Raw genomic sequence first — 18,234 nt, forward strand, 5'->3', positions numbered from 1 at the left:
CGAGGATCTTTTCAACGCGGAACTCCTGTTGCCCCTGCACCATCACTGGGGCGGAGCCATTCCTCAGTCTGCGAGGAAATCTCTGTGAAAATACCACCGGCTTAAGAAGCGAAGCATGAAAGGTACTCGAAATCCTGAGGGACTTAGGTAAAGCAAGACGGAATGCTACCGGATTGACCCTCCTGACAATCCGAAAAGGCCCAATGAACCGAGGCCCTAACCTTGCTGATGGTTGGTGAAGCTTTATATTACGGGTGGATAGCCACACCCAGTCACCAACTTTGAAAGAGCAAGGCCGTCTGGATTTGTCAGAGAATACCTTCTCTCTGAAAGCAGCTTCTTTAAGGGCCAAGTGGACTTTCCTCCATACGACTTTGAGGCGAGAGGCAGCTGACGAAGAAGAGCCAGAGGCATTCGGTCCCAGAGAATTAGCCCGTGGATGGAATCCGTAGACTGCAAAAAAGGGTGACGTCTTAGAGGCCGAATGATGTGCGTTATTATACGCAAATTCGGCTAACGGCAAGAAACTAACCCAGTCATTTTGAAGTTTGGAAACAAAAATCCTCAGATATTGTTTAAGAGACTGATTAAGGCGTTCTGTTTGTCCATTGGCCTGTGGATGGAATGCGGAAGTAAGGCTGATCTTCACCTTTAAGGCAGCACAGAACATTCTCCAAAACTGAGCCACAAACTGTGGACCCCAGTCGGACACAATATCACTGGGAAATCCGTGCAGACGAAAAATGTGTTGAAGGAATAGCGTGGCCAGCTCTTTAGCCGAGGGTAACTGCCTTAAAGCCACGAAATGCGCCATCTTAGAAAATCTATCGATGACGACCCAAATGACTTGACAGTGTGATGAGACTGGAAGACCCACAATAAAATCCATGGCCAGATGGGACCAAGGCCTGCCTGGGACGGACAAAGGCAACAACTCTCCCAATGGTCGAGAACGAGGAACTTTATGTCGGGCACACTCCGGACAAGACAAGACAAAGTCCTTGCTGTCCCTGGCCATCCCTGGCCACCAGACCACTCGGGATAATAAAGCAAGGGTTTTATATACTCCTGGGTGACCCGAAATCTTAGTTTAATGGCATTCTGCCAACACTCTGCGTCTCAATGAAGGAGGAACAAACAGTTTATTCTCCGGAGTTTGGGCTGGAGCTTGCCCTTGAGCTTGCCGGAGAAGACCCTCCAAGGTCTGGCTAACTCCGGCATGGATACAGGATGAAGGAATGATGGACCCAGACTTGATCCCACCCTCTTGTTGAGGAACAAAACATCTGGAAAGGGCGTCTGCCTTAATGTTTTTTGATCCAGGGACATAAGAAATAATGAAATTAAATCTCATAAAGAAGAGTGCCCACTGGGCTTGGCGAGCGTTCAGTCTTTTGGCTGATTCAATGTATTGTAGATTCTTATGATCGGTTAAGACCAGAATCTGATGAACAGCTCCTTCCAGCCACTGACGCCATTCATCAAAGGCCCACTTGATGGCAAGTAACTCCCTGTTGCCCACATCATAATTGGACTCAGCTTGAGAAAATTTTCTGGACATGTAGGCACAGGGGTGGAATTGTGAAAACTCCGGGTCTCTCTGAGAGAGAACCGCCCCGGTGCCAACTTCGGAGGCGTCGACTTCTACCACAAATGGCAGCTCAGGGTTGGGATGTCTAAGAACTGGAGCCGAGATGAAGGCTTGCTTTAAGGTCTTGAAAGCCTGTTCTACCTGAGGAGACCATGCTGATGGATCCGCACCTTTCTTGGTCAACGCCACCAAGGGTGCCACAATTGAAGAAAAGGCATGAATGAATCGCCTATAATAATTGGCGATCCCAAGAAATCGCTGGACTGCTTTTAAATTGGTGGGTCGCACCCAATCTAAAATTTGGAACCCTTGTGAAGAAATTATATATCCCAAGAAAGACACCTGGGTCACCTCAAATTCGCATTTCTCTAATTTAGCGAATAACTGATTCTCGCGTAATTTTTGCAGAACCTGACGAACTTGTGTCCTATGCGAGTCCAAGTCTTGGGAAAAAATTAAAATATCATCTAAATAGACAACTACGAATTTGCCCAAGAATTCCCGAAGGACATCGTTAATAAAATCCTGAAAAACGGCTGGGGCATTGGATAACCCGAACGGCATTACCATGTACTCATAGTGCCCCGTCTGAGTACTGAATGCCGTTTTCCACTCGTCCCCTTCCAGGATTCTTATGAGGTTATAAGCCCCCCTAAGGTTAATTTTAGAAAAAATGGTAGCGGAACGTAGTTGGTCAAACAGAACCGTAATTAAAGGAAGGGGATAGGTGTTTTTCACCGTAATTTTATTAAGGGCACGGAAATCTATGCACGGCCTCAAAGAACCATCCTTCTTTTCCACAAAGAAGAAGCCGGCGCTGAGCGGAGATTTAAGGCCCATACACACTTGACGATTTTCAGCTGAAAATCGGTCAAAACGGGTGTTTTGACCGATTTTCAGCTGAAAATCGCCTAGTGTGTATGGGCCAGAGATCCCCGACTAGCGATGATGCGCGCTCCCGCATCATCGCTAGCGAGGTGGGAAGTCTGCTGGTTTTACCAGCACATCTAGCGATGATGGCTGGTTTTTTAGCCATCATCGCTAAATGTGTACGGCAGCCAGGCTGAAAGATCACAGACTTTCAGCCCAGCTGACCGCCCGCTCCCTCCCCCTGCTTATACTCACCCCTCCTCGCTCCCATGCTGTCCGGTCACAGGCTGCAGATATGCACGCAGCGCAGCCTCCTCTCCCCCTCCTCCCGGCTACAGTACACAGCAGCACGTCGGAGCGACCCGCCCCCCTAGCCGAACGCCCCGCCCACAGCCCACTGGCCGCATCCTCCCTGCTCCTCCGCTGACCACCAATGTTAAAGGCAGTGATATATACATTGCTGGCACATGCCAGCAATGTATATATTTCTGCCACCACTGGCCACCAATGATATTTATAATGCAGTAATATATACATTGCTGGCACAGGTCAGCAATGTATATATTACTGGCACCACTGGGCACCAATGTTATTAATAAGCCAGTAATATATACATTGCTGGCACATGCCAGCAATGTGTATATTGATGGCACCACTGGCCACCAATAATGTTTATAATGCAGTAATATATACATTGCTGGCACAGGTCAGCAATGTATATATTACTGGCACCACTGGGCACCAATGTTATTAATAATCCATTAATATATACATTGATGGCACATGCCAGCAATGTATATATTACTGGCACCACTGGGCACCAATGTTATTAATAAGCCAGTAATATATACATTGCTGGCACAGACCAGCAATGTATATATTATTGGTGCCACAGGGCACCAATGATTACGTATTAGCAAGTAATATATACATTGCTGGCACAGGCCAGCAATGTATATATTCAGGGACATCTTAATGCAAGGGCTTGATGGGCAGTTGCCCTAGGGCCCCATAATCCTAGGGGCCCAAGTTCCAGTAGCGGACTGTGTCGGGTGGCAGGGTGGCAGGATGGCATGTGCCCCCCCAGCCAGTACACTATCCGTCACCATCACCGGCCACCCTTACGCTGCCGTCACCCACAATCCGTCACCATCACCCACTGCCCATCACCCTCACGCTGCTGTCACCCACTGCCCGTCACCCTCATCCACCACCCATATGCTGCTGTCACCCACTATCCATTACTATCACTCACTGCTCGTCACCCTCACACTGATGTCGCCCTTATGCTGCCGTCACCCACTATCCATCGCTATCACCCACTATCCATCGCTATTACCCACTGCCCATCACCCTCATGCTGCTGTCACCCACTATCTGTCACTATCACCCACTGCCCGTCACCCTCATCCACCACCCTTGCACTGCTGTCACCCGCTATCCATCACTATCACCCACTGCCCATCACCCAATGGTGTGTAGCATATTGTGTAATGGGCGTTCTAGTATGTGGTATAATGTGTAATGGACATGATGGTGTGAATAATTTTCTCCCTATGTGCACGGCTACAAATAAAATGTTTGCCGTGCACACGGGCGGGATTTTGCCAGCAATCAGTTCTGAATCAGGCACCAAGAACAGGAATGCACTGATTAAAATGGACCCTGCTCCCACCCTTGGAATTCAAACCCAGCCCATTATGTAAATAGCCTTGTATATGAAAGATTTTCAGCAAAGTCTTTCGCCTCCTGAAAATCTCTCGCTCTTTGAGGAAAATAGTCTAGTGTGTACGCACTACTTTGGTGAAAGATATATCTATCAAAGACTTTGGCAAAGTCTTTTGAAATGAAAGTCTACTAGTGTGTATGGGCCTTTAGAGGGCCGAATAAACCCCTTGGACAAACTTTCTTGGATGTAGTCATCCATGGCCTTTGTCTCCGGGAGAGACAATGCATAAAGTCTACTCTTGGGCAATGGCGCGTTGGGGACCAATTGTATGGCACAGTCGTATGGCCGATGTGGAGGTAAACTGTCGGCCTTACCCTTAGAAAACACGTCTGCGTAATCCCGGTAGGGAACGGGAATCCCCGCTAAAGAGGTGGATTTCACAGGGAGCGAAATATGAAGGCATTTCTGCTGACAATTGGGGTTCCACTGGGTAATCTCCCCAAGGCGCCAATCAATGATGGGATTGTGTTTTCTCAACCAGGGGAAACCCAACACGATGGGTACCGAAGGACATGAGGTTAACAAGAAAGTGATCTCCTCCTGGTGAAATAGACCAATGGTCAACTGTATGGGTGGAGTCTGAAAAGTAACGGCCCCATTGGACAGAACCCCACCATCTAAGCCCCGTAAGGTAATGGGGATAGGTAACTGGAGTTGCGGAATCCCCAAGCTCTGGGCGAGGGAAGAGTCCAGGAAATTACCAGCCGCGCCGCTGTCAATAAATACTGACCCCGAAAAATTACCCCCTTGAAAAGAAATATGCCCCGGGATAAGTAATGAATCTAGAGAGGAAAAGAGCTGGAGGCCAAAGTGAACCCTCTCTTCGTTCACTTGGCCCGGCCTTTTACTGGCCTATTGGGGCAATTTCTCAAGATGTGACCTTTACAGCCACAGTATAAACACAGACCTGAACTTAATCGACGAGCCCTTTCTTCCGGGGAAATGCGAGCTGCCCCAAGTTGCATGGGCTCCTCACTTTCCTCAGGGGTCATCGGAACATAGGGAACCACCCGAGTGAGCGAGCCCCGCTCCGACCTCCGCTCACGGAGGCGACGGTCAATTTTAATGGCTAATTCCATTAACTTGTCCAATGTTTTAGGTGCCGGGTATTGGATGAGGCAATCCTTGATCTCATCGGAAAGACCACAACGAAACTGACTGCGTAATGCAGGGTCGTTCCAGCCGCAATCATTCGCCCATCGGCGGAACTCGGTACAATAAACCTCGGCTGGGTCTTTCCCTTGCCTAAGGGCTCTAAGATGGGTCTCTGCTGAGGCTTCGCGGTCAGGATCATCATACAACAACCCTAGGGAACTAAAGAAGCTGTCTACGGAAGCCAGGGCTGGGCTGTCCGAAGGCAATCCAAAGGCCCAGGTCTGGGGGTCACCTTGGAGCAACGAGATAACTAGTCCAATACGCTGGGCCTCGGATGAGAAGGAGCGTGTTTTGAGCCGAAAATACAACTTGCAACTCTCACGAAAATTAAAAAAGGTTTTGCGGTCTCCAGAGAACCGATCAGGCAAGTTCATTTTGGGATCTGAACCCCCTTAGTCTGGAGGTCGCGACCTCTGCTCTTGAGACGCTACCTTCAAGGACAATTCCCGGACCATCTGAGTAAGCCCTTGAAGCTGATCAGAAAACGTCTGAGACGGGGTACTCATAATATCAAACGACACAAATAACTACCCCTCCAAGTATTTGACAGGGGAGACCTGTCTTTATTCTGGCCGGTTATAATGTTATGTTGCCCTGGCTTGGGCACCAGGGACAATACGGGTTCCAGACGGAGAGATGATAAGGCGTGAGCCCACAGCCGGGACCGCCGGTTAGGACGGCCACAGCGGGTCCTACACTCTCTCTGTTGAGTCCCCGAGGCAGGTGGCAAACCCCTGCGGAGCTAGGCTTCACCTGTGGCCGCCGCGTTCGAAGGAGCGAGTTAAGCCCGCTCCGACCCCGATGCAGCCAGGTCTTATGTGGTGACAAGGGGTAAGCGACCGCCACGGGGAACACTCAAGAGGATAAGCTGACTACTGGACCTAACTGGAAACTGACCCCTAACTGCCGGCACCAGGCCAAGACGGGGAGTGCGACCTAGTCGCAGACACCAGCGGATAGAAGGGAGTCCCCAAGAATACTCCAAAGGGGCCGTGACTCCCAAAGCAGGGATCTGGAAGAACGGTGACACTCCTGCCTAAACAGAACACAAATGACAGACGGGGGCCAGGGAACACATACAAAAGGACGGGGACAAGAATACAAAGAAGATAACCAAGGACAGTCCCACGGAGGGGCTAGCCACGGAGGGCCAGAGAACCAAGGAAGATAAAGACCAGAGCTCCACTGGAGCACTTACGTGACCCACGGAAGATGGAGACAGTGGGTCCGCGGCAGGCTCACAGGCTGATGGAGGAATACAGCAGAGGAGTCCGGTGAAGTGCTGGAAACAAGGGATCCACAGGAACTCACAGCTGACAGGCTGGGAGACAAGACAGGCTGCAATGGAGATCTGCAGCCAGGAGAACTGGGACCAAGGACCCAGGGGACCGGAGAGAGAAGCTGATAGCAACGAGTGCACAAAGCTATAACCGGCGTCTGTGCCCAGCAGACGCCGGCTATTTATTCAAATCTCGCGCCGCCTGACTGACGTCAGGCGCGCGCGTTGCTGGCTGCCAGGCGGAAGCTCGGGGACGTTGCCTAGCAACGCCCCGACGCTTAGCCTCCGAGCGAGGCTTGGGACGCCGCTCGGCAGCGTCCCCCGCCACGTCAGATGACGCTGCGTCTGCAGCGTCAGATGACACTGTGCTCGCCGTCCGTCCGGGTGCAGGGACACCCGGACGGCGTGCAACATTAGCTCAGTTAGCCATTCTCTGCTATCTTGGGGGACACTATGTGTTATGATAATCTGGGGTGAACTCGGGTTTAACCCTTTTTCTGACTGGTAGGTCTGCAAGATGTTGAGTATAGCCTGAATTGTGCTTCTGTGGCCAAGGTGGTGAAGCCACAGCTGCACTTGAGCCTGATCCTGAATATATTACTAAACCCTAAATCGGCTGGCATCTGCACAGGTCTTAGACTTCGCCACTAGCTTCACTCGGTACTCGGATGCCACCTGGTCTTTCGCGGTAGCACAAAGTCCCAACCGAGTCAGGGTACTAGTAAGAGGATAAGCTAACTAGACAACAAAGATAACCTAGGCTTTGCACATGAACATGGACTAGAATATGCAACCTTGCAGACAAGGACTGAACACAGGATTTGCGGCCTTTACCATTATAATGTGAATCTGTTACAATAAACCAAACAAAAACTATAACCGAAGTATCGCGGATAGGTTTGCAACCTTACCGCCTAAGTGACACAGTCACCAGGCTAGACCAATGCCTCTGGCATCTGCCATGAGAAAAACAAACAAGAAACATACACTAGACAAGTCAGCATGCAATTGGGCCTGCACCCAAACCGCCTCCATGATTCTGTCTCAGGACAAGAGCTATGGCTCCAGCTGGCGCTGTGAGAATACCAATGGCAGACTGTATTGAAAGGTGCGACTTCTACCACAATGTGTGGGGAAGCCGGGGGTACTCACAGAAGCTGGACACAAACAAGATCTCACACACTGGAAGAAGGGGTTCTGCCTGTAACCGACTCCTCCCCCCATTATCCATGTTGTTCACAACATTTGGTGGCGGCTGTGGTGGTGGCAGCGGTGACAATACTCCTGTTGGCATTGCACTGGCACTGTATGTAGGGGCTCTCTATATTCGGGGCCTCAAGCCTGACAGGGAGACTCCCATCTGCCCCAAGGTGACTTCCCCTGACAGGGAGACTCTCATCTGCCCCAAGGTGACTTCCCCTGCCAGCAGGACTCCCATCTGCCCCTCCCCCCCCCCCACCGTTGGACATTGCTGCTTGTAAGTGGGACAGCGGGACAGTACAGTTGGGAGGCAAGGCTGGACTTGTCCTGGTGGCCTAATCCGGACACAGAGATAGCTGGGGATCTCTATTTGTCCCAACCAAGCCCTCCCCCAGTCGCTCAACTCGTGTGTGCAGAAGAGACGGGGGCGTGCCACCAGGCGAGCTACCCAACTCGCTGCATGCCCCAGTCAATGAGCTCTTGCACAAATGCCAGGGCAGAAATGCAGCCCCAGTCCGTCGCTGTTGGGAGGTAGGACTAGCTACATTATACTTACAGTACAGTTAATAAATATAACTTAAAATACACTATATTTTATAGTTACAAAATGATGGTACAGCCTTATATATTTTATAGCAAAAAGCTGAAAAACAACATAATATATAAAATAAAACCAAATTTTTTACTTTCATTCATGAATGGTCATGCATTAAAGGAATGCAGATTTTTATTTTGAATTATGCATTATACATGAATGGAAGGGACACCAGGATAAGAATAGAGAATATTTGTTTGCAAATGACTCTACAATGTGCTTTATTACCATATAATTCACACACATACCAACTTTATGTGTAATGGTTGGTAAATCTAGATAAGATCCTTTTCAGTAGTAGAGCAATGGAGATAATAAGATTGCAAGTACCTCTTTTTCCACTGTGTGGAATCAGGCAAGCATGATAGGTGACGAATGTAAAAGGCTTTTTATCTCTCTTCCTGGATCACCTCCATATGATGCAATACACCTCTGCTCCAGAGTGGCTATTAGTTACAGCACAATGCACATGTCAGGTCCACTGTTGACACTGGTCACTGTTTGCAGTAATGCCGTAGGAAGCTGTCAGGCAGATTAAGTGTGAATAACCAATCCGTAAACAAATATCCATTTCAAAGCAAACATTTACTTTGGTGACACATACTGAACATTTTCATAAAGTTCAAAGAAGAAGGAGCAGACGATCTTCACTGCTACAGAAAAACTTATGGGGCCTACACATGGGGCGATTTTAGGGCACTTTCTAAGCGATCTGACTTAATTTGACTAGATCGCATATAAGATGCCCCTTCATCTCGCCATGTGTAGGAGCCATATCGATAGTGATATCGTCAGTATCGCCCAGCGATTAAGATCCAGCATGCTGGATAAATCTAGTTAGATCGCCGGTCTGGGCCAGTGTTCTCACCGGAGAACACTGGCCCTGACAGATCACTCAGCACACAGCGCTGGCACATAGCTGTGCAGCGCTGAACGATCTGAGCGATCTAGCATTGCTCAGATTGCTCAGCAAAATCTCTATGTGTGTAGGCCCCATTAGGGTAAAACTTCAGAGAAATATAAAGAAAATGAAATAAGATTAGAAGTTGTCACAGAGGATCCGGATGGCTGATAGACAATGTCAAGTTTGACAGTTAATAGGGCAACACCAAAAGTCCAACATGCATTAGTTAGACATTGACAAAAGTTAGACATGTATTAGTAGTTAGATACAAGAATGGAGAGTATGGGGTACATTTACTAAGGTTGGATTTCTATAGAAAATGTGATATTTCCCATAGCAACCAATCAGATTCTACTTCTTATTTATTTAGCACCTACTAGAAGATGATGGAGAGAATCTTATTGGTTGATATGGGCAACATCCCATCCTTAATTGAAATACCACCCGTTTCACCTTAATCTACTTTTTATTGGATTTGATATTTTATGTTTTGTGTACTGTGAGTGATCATATGCTTTTATGTCTTTTATTCTTGTAATAAATTTCTTTCATGTGGTAACTCTGAGCGCCCATGGTATTTATACCTAATTCCAAAACCACAGATGTATTAGTTAGACATTTGTTAAAGATACCATTGTCTGGATTTAATGACTGCTGCATAGAGAGATAGATACACTTACTGTATGTTGTCCTTTAAAAGAGGGTGTGAAGTAAAGCCCCATAGGCATTATGCCATATTATAAACAATATCACTAACTAGTGTGCACGCTCAATATTGTTGCAGAAGCAGGCTCCCATGCATCGTTAACACCCCCGTCAGCTGTGCGGCATACTTAATGTTGACTATATCGTCAAACGAGGCATGCTAGCAGCTGGGGGATGTGTGACATCACTGTGTCACTGTATATATATGCTATATTGTTCAGGTAAATGGGTTGGCTATCAGCGCACCGAATCGTTTTGGCTAGCAGCTGCATTGAAGGATGACTATTCCTTTAAGTTGCACAATAGTATTTGGGTTTTTAGTGCTGCGCTCCGCCCCAATGTTGTGGTGTGTGCAATCTACTGATAATAATCTACTGATAAATTGCAAAACACACTTTACTTGAAAAATTGAAAACAAAGATATACATGAAGAATTTTAAAATTAAAGGTAAATGACAAGTTCATACATTGACATGAACTGCAAGAATATTGCAGCACGGTGAAAACTAACTGTTAGCCTCGATGGCTCCCAATTATGGAGTCCAACAGTTTCCAATATGTATACAAAACTCCCAAAAAAGTCAGATTGGTGGTCTGTCCTGGTTGGGCAGTGTGTACGCTCCTATTGGATCTGCTAATTATTGTATCCAATTGCCACGTCAGAGAAGAAAGGTAAATCCATCTAGTAATGTCATAAACGGGAATGATGGGTTGCAGGTGATATAATGTACAGTCTCGGGCTTAACAGTGAGCGCGGCGTCCCGCTAACTCAGATGTTTTGGAGATGTCTTCAGGTACCCCTTTGCTGATAAAGACGTTGGTGGTAAGTGGTTTTCGGAAGAGGGGTGGATGGTGCATGTGGGGTTTGCCAGATGACGCTATATCACCCGCCGATGCCTGCTGTGCGTGTGTGGGGACACAGCGCTCAGCACCTCGGTCCTGGTTGGTGATTGCGTGTTACAGGGATGTCAGTCGCGCCGCCCGGGTCACCTTCGGCGACTCGTGCGCCGTGTTCTGACCTCCCTGCCTGGGAACCCTCCTGCCTCTCGTCTCACTCGCTGCCTCCTACTTACCCGTCCTCTCAGTTGTTACGTCCGGCTGTCTTCGCTCGCACTCTGTCTTTCTCCGTCCTGCTGTCAGCTTGCCAGCTCGCGCTTCTGTTATGCTGCAGCTTGTTACACCGCGAGAGTCGCGGGATGGAATAAAGTTCTTTTTCTCTGGCGTGGAATAGTAGTCAAGTGTCTCATAGGTATGCACCAACGCGTTTCGGCTGCTTTAGCCTTCTTCTAGGGAGATAGGTGTATGTCCATGGTCTGGGTTTTTATTTGTCCCTCCATTAATTCAGCTTGTCTGTCAGTGGTTAATTTTCGTTTGTCCTCATTGGTTGTTTGTTCACACTCTCTTGATTGGTTTTGTCATATGTCAATCATGGTTAACATGTTGCATGTGTTGCTGTTTAATTGATTAATGGAACAGTCTGAACAATAGACCGTCCCTCCAATTTTGCAGCAGGCAGTTGATGAAACCACAGGATCTTAAATAGTTCTGTCTGTTATATGTTTAAGCAATTAGCCCAACTCGCTATCTAGTAGAAGGAGTTCAAGCTGATTTGTGTTGATAAAATCCCAACTTCTCACTTTTTCCCCACTATTGCTTTTACCTCGTTATCTAGATTTAAGCCTCTGGGTTTCAAGGTTTTTAGTATATACATCCATTTTAGCTCTAATTTGTTTATTTTAAGTGTGAAGTCGCCCCCTCTCCAGTTCTGTTTAACTTCTTGGATGCCTATAAATCTCAATGTGCTTGGGTCCCCATTGTGATGGTCACAAAAATGTTTCGAGAGATTGTGTTCCTCGTGTTTCTTCTTTATGTTACGTATATGTTCTGCTATCCTGGTTTTGAGTGTCCTTGTTGTTCTCCCTATGTACTGTTTATGACACCCGCATTCCATAAGGTAAATTACCCCTTTGCTATTGCATGAGATCGTGTTTTTAATTAAAAACCCAAATACTATAATGCTATATTGTTCAACTGGGAGCTCCATCGTTATTGTGAATGATATTGCTCCTGGAGTGAATCATCGCATACGATCCACGTCAGCCCGAAGTGTGGCGTGCGCAGTGTGCCCCGCGATGGGACGTGGTACGCGTCCTCCCGGCCTGTTCATACCCACACTATCCACGTCGGCGTGGAGTTGATTTTATAAAGTGTGGTGAGCGCAGCGAGCCACCGAGCCCGAAGCGATGCGAGCCCCGCAAGGGGACGCGTAAAACGAGCCTGAAGTGTGGTGAGCGGACACGGAATACGCGTACAGTAATCCATGTCCGCTCGCCACGCTTCGGACTCGTTTTACGCAGGGCTCGCTGCGCTCGCCACACTTTGGGCTCGGTGGCTCACGCACTTTATAAAATTAACTCCATGCTGACGTGGATAGTGGGGTATGAACAGGTCGCGAGGACGCGTACCGCTGCGCTCGCCATGCTTCGGGGTGACTTGGATAGTGGGGGTATGCTAAATAGAATCGCGTATAGAATCGTATGCAAATCGTATGCGTATCATGCGATTTGCATACGATGGGATCTGTAGGGAAGTGCCGACGTGAAACTACCCGAAGTGTGGCGTGCGCAGCGTGCCCCGCGATGGGACGTGGTACGCGTCCTCCCAGCCTGTTCATACCCACACTATCCACGTCAGCGAGGAGTTGATTTTATAAAGTGTGGCGAGCGCAGCGAGCCACCGAGCCCGAAGCGATGCGAGCCCCGCAAGGGGACGCGTAAAAGGAGCCTGAAGTGTGGTGAGCGGACACGGAATACACGTCCAGTAATCCATGTCCGCTCGCCACGCTTCTGGCTCGTTTTACGCGGGGCTCGCTGCGCTCACCACACTTTGGGCTCGGTGGCTCGCGCACTTTATAAAATCCACTCCATGCTGACGTGGATAGAGGGGGTATGAACAGGTGAACAGGTCGCGAGGACGCATAGCGCTGCGCTCGCCATGCTTCGGGGTGACTTGGATAGTGGGGGTATGCTAAATAGAATCGTGTATCGAATCACATGCAAATCATATGCAAATTGCATGCTGTATTTGCATATGATTTGCATGTGATTTGCATACGATGGGATCCGCAGGGAAGTGCCGCCGTGAAACTACACAAGTACCGACTTTATTATAAATTACTTATTTTGACAATAAGAAATTAAGTATCACACAAATGTAATAAGAACAGGGGCTGCGATTGCTGCCAGTCCCTGCAATGTGTTAAAAGTAAAGTGATTGCTAATGTCATGACTTTCCTTTTTGGTTCTGGGCCATCTCCTTGTAAATTGGGCAGAATGTAACCATAATCCACACACAAATACCTAAACCCTTAATCCTAACTCCTACCCTAAAACAATTACCCTAACCCTCACCCTTAATCCTAACGTCTAAAACTAATACCCTCATCATTAATCCTAATACCCTAACATTAACACTAATAGCCCAAACCTTGCCCTTAATCCTAACCCTAATCCTGACGTTATACTCTTATGCTGTGTACACACTGTGCGGTTTGCGCCATCAATTTTGACTATACAGTCAAAATCGCATAGCACATAGTGCAAATCACAATTAGATCCCAATGCGTGGCCCCACTAAATGAGGAAATAGATTGTGCAGCACAGTCTATTTCTACTATCTAAGCTATGCAGCATGCTCCCGCCTGTGCCATGCCTCCCTCCCTGCCAGCAGATGGCAGCACCCCTCCAGGTCCAGGTGGGTGCAGATATCAAATTACCTATCGATCTTACCCTAATAACCAGTATCCAGACTTTCAGTGTCCATACATTAGGTCAACAGTCAATAGGTCGACCACTATTGGTCAACACTCAAAAGGTCGACACAAACCAAATTTTGGCACTGTATTGGTCAACACATGAAAGGTCTACATGATTTTTTAAATTTCTTTGTCATTTTTTAAAACTTTTTAATACTTTACCATCCACATGGACTACGGTTGGGAAAGGTAATGTGTGCTGAGTGCCACTTTAGCGGTAACATTGTAAATCTGATATATCAACATCCGCAGCAAATCCTAAGAGGGCTGCTTTTGCGGTCCAAAAATTGCTCCTGATAAAAATGCCCTGTAATGTTATACTGTAGCTGCGTAACGAGTGCAAAGCTTGTTCTGAAACCACTGAACAGCTACAATTCTCTTACTGATCACACAAAAGTTTTTAAGTACGGTGAACCGCATACAATGACTCAATGTTGTTTTCTGTTTTCCGTTTCTGCAGAACACTTTGTGATTCAGATGCAGTTTGTTTCCTCGCGGTTGACAGTAACAGAACTCCTGCCACCCAGATGGTCATTGCCTATGTTTAATACTGTCATCTTTTCTTTTTTTAATTTTTCATAGCCAACCCTAATGTTTCGCTTCCTGATGGCAAACAGATGGGCCTTTTCACCACCTTTACTGATGGACAGTAACAAGTAAAAGAGCAATATGGAACATTTAATTAATTGCCACTAATAGTAAAACTGAATGCATGCCAGATATAAAATTATTTCCGTTGGTGTTAGTCCTAGATGAGACCTGTAATGATAATGTATATTTTTTATTTTTGCTTGAAAACTTGAGACTGAACTTTAAGATGTCTCATGAGTTTGCTATGAAGTTTCTGCAGAAACTAAGCACGTAAACAATCATGTCATTCAATTGCCTTTCTCACCGCATGATTCAACCTTGTATATAACCTTCAACCTATACAGTCTCAGCTGTCTGATGGGTTCTTTACTGAGCATTCGGCAGAGCCACAGTGTGCATGTTTTGCGATTGGGCTGCAGCTCTAGACAGAGTGTGGGTGATTCCTGAGCCTGATTGACAGGTTGATGTTGGGGTATGGGAAGTGGGTGCATTTTAGAAAATGGAAGAATGTCACCTCTGGCTCTGGGGTGTCAGACACAGCTTCACTGGTCTCAGCATCTGGACATTCTGGGAAACTTTAGGGTTGAAAGAGGGGGGACTGGACTGCACACCATATTTTTAAACATAATGAGAGGAGCCACCAAGTTAAGGCTTCTAGTACCATACAGGAAAAAAAGAACAATTCTGATGCACACTCTAGGTGCTAAGAACACTGATAGTAAAAATAAATTTGATAAACTCTTACAATTAGCATGGAGTATAATTGAAGTTCTTAGCACACATTTGCGCAAATATGTGGGCCCATCCACCGCGTCCAGGTGAACTTCATTAGATGGGTCCTGAACATTTCTAATACTAACACATTACAGTATATAAATTTATCCAGGTCTTACCTTCAAATAGAGCCCATATTAACAGGAACCTGTGCTAATTAAAACACCTGAGGGTAGATGGGAGCGGTGCCAGTGCCAGAATGAAGGAACCTTAACTTCAAGTGTACAATATATACACAAATATTGGGGAAAGAGGGGGGACTGGACTGCACACCATATTTTTAAACATAATGAGAGGTGCTACCAAGTTAAGACTTTCAGTACCATACAGGATAAAAAGAACAATACTGATGCACACTCTAGGTGCTAAGAACACTGATAGTAAACCTTAGGGTTGGGCAGGTATATAATGGCGTGTACAAGGGTGATCCAATGTTGTGACATGAAACGCAGCGGTGGATCTGTGAAGGTGGTAGTGGGCATCTTTTTATGTAAGATGCTTTCTGCTGCATTAACATCACTTCTCAGATCTACATTGCAGATCACTTATTACTCCTGGTTCCATCTGTAAATAAGATCTATAGAATGAAGAGGATGCTCCTTACAGATATTTCTCTCTTCATTGTCTTGCCTCATGCACTTGTTCCTTCTTGTGCAGTTTTCCTCATCATTGATATTTTCCAAGTGTTCCTTCTGAGTTCCATGAGTAAATGAAACGTAGATAAGACATTCCTTTACTATGTGCTAAGGTTTGTGATGGCTCAAAGATCACCACTGTAAATCATTTTGCTCCCCGACTAAATAACTTGTCAATAAGTATACTGTGTCTATACACATTAACGATATTGTTCAGTGTGTATGCCCTACAGTATATCGTTTGTCTGGGCACACAGATGATTTTGTTAATGATATTGGCAGCTTTAGTGCTTCATGACTCTCTCTGCCATCTCTTGCATATCCTCATATGTTTCTGTCCGTTCCTTTGCTGTCTCTATCTCCAATGCTTCCTACTATTTACCTTTTCCTGCTGGTGTTCCCCATGGTTCTCTCCTTGATTCACATCTCTTCTCCCGCTACACCACCTCACTTGGTGATCTCATCAGCTCCTTTGTTATAGAATATCAACTATGTACTGATTTGACATAAATCTAAATCTCCTCCTTAGACTTCTGTCCTCCACACCTGGTCTCATCTTTAACTCTCGGTTTTCTAATTCAATCTGAATGTGTCAGAACATTACTATGCTCACCTTGTTCAAGACTGAGCCTACCAGAGGCAGAACTCTGGGAGGCAATGGAGTTATCTGCCGCCGGACTCCTGCTCCCAAGGGGGCACCTCTCCTCCCCTGCTAGTTTAAATCAGTTAATTGAAATCCATTGATATAGCTTCTATGGCTGATTCCCCCTCCTAGCAGGACCATAGAGGTCACACACTCTTTATTTGATACATATTACACATAACATACATACACACAAGCAAAAATATATTTATACTGTATAAGGCGGTATGTGTGTGTGTTTGTGGGGAAGGGGGGCACCGTTATTTATCTTGCCTCCGGGCAACTGGGATGAATTTACGCCACTGGAGCCTACTGTTTCCCTTTTAGGGTCTTTTTTCCACCAAACCTACACATTTTGTAGCTAACACCTCCTTAATGTCCCCAAGTGAAGGATGCTGCCTGGGTGTCATGCTTGACTACCTATCATGTCTCATTCACATATTATATCCTTCCTGTTTTTAAATTGTGTAACTTTCACCTTGGCAATATCTTCAGCATAAGACTATTCCATAAGACCTGAAGGCTAATAATTTTCTTCTTTCTCATCACCTCTCTGGTATTCCTCTCTCCCACCTCATCCCTCTCAACTCTATCTTCAGTGCTACTGCCACCTAATTTTCCTAAATTGTTGTTCTAATTAGATGTCTTCTCTATTGCAACTCCTTCACTGACTTCCCTTCTCCTCCAAATGATGCTCCACACACTCACCATCAAAATCAGTATCAGGTGGAGAGAAAGAGACAGTATTAGGGAGGGAGACAGTGCCAGGGAGAGAGTGAGAGACAGTGTCAGAGTGAAGGAGTGAGGGAGGGAGAGAGGGAGAGAGAGAGAGAGAGAGAGAGAGTGTCAGGGGGAGAGATAGAGATGGTATTAGGGAAAGAGACAGTGCCAGGAAGAGAGTGAAGGAGTGGAAGAGTGTGGGAGAGAGACAGTGTCGAGGGGAGAGAGTAATAGAGAAATAGAAAGAGAGTGTTATGGAGAGAGGGGGCAGAGAAAGGGAGGAAGAGCGAAAGAGAGATACTACCTGACTACAGTACTGGAAGGGGCGAGCACAGAGACAGATGGGTGAGGCGCATAGACAGACAAATAGACAGACAAAGCACCACATGGGGGCATAGATGGGCAGATAGACAGATGTATGTATGTATGTATGTATGTATGTATGGAGAGAGCACCACATGGGGACACAGATGGCTGGCCAGGGTCAAGTTGGCATTAGAAGGACAAATGGACGACAGATCACTATATGGGGAAACAATGGACAGATGAATGGATATGGGGGCATAGATGGACAGATTCATTCATCAGTAAATCAATCAATCCTGTTAATTCTGTATAATAAATTCTTGGTAGACAATAGTATCAAAGCCTAGAATATTAATGGAACAACAGATAAATAGTTATTGTGATGTACTGTAACACACGGATCTGAAATACATATGTTATATAACCTCATTTACATTTGAATTAAATTACTTCTTAAGGATTTTCACATTTAGAATGATTCAAACCATTGTGTTTTATGAACATTTATGACTTTATTTAACCAGATAATGACATGAGCTTTTTTTCCATCCCATAGTGACCAAAGAAGATGGTCTCCGTGCTTTCACATTTGATGATGTCTTCAATAACACATTTTACTACCAGCAGTATTATCACTTGTGGATTTCAGGTAATAAACAAAAGTAAAGACACTCGTTCTATCCCCTATTCTGCTTCATTCTATGTATTAGACCTTGGAGCGAG

At 46.3% G+C, this 18,234-nt stretch overlaps 1 protein-coding gene across 1 annotated transcript in view; it reads left to right on the forward strand.

The window, feature by feature from the left end:
• The window catches only part of FAP (fibroblast activation protein alpha), a 160,500-nt gene that overhangs the window by 18,840 nt on the left and 123,426 nt on the right, over positions 1 to 18,234 (forward strand). Inside the window, exon 3 of the mRNA XM_083155040.1 lies at positions 18,068 to 18,160. Coding sequence (XP_083011166.1) covers positions 18,068 to 18,160 — 93 coding nt within the window. The remainder of the gene's footprint in view (positions 1 to 18,067; positions 18,161 to 18,234) is intronic.

This window comes from Crinia signifera, chromosome 7, assembly GCF_055691185.1.
Source record: "Crinia signifera chromosome 7, ASM5569118v1, whole genome shotgun sequence".
Classification (NCBI taxonomy): Eukaryota; Metazoa; Chordata; class Amphibia; order Anura; family Myobatrachidae; genus Crinia; species Crinia signifera.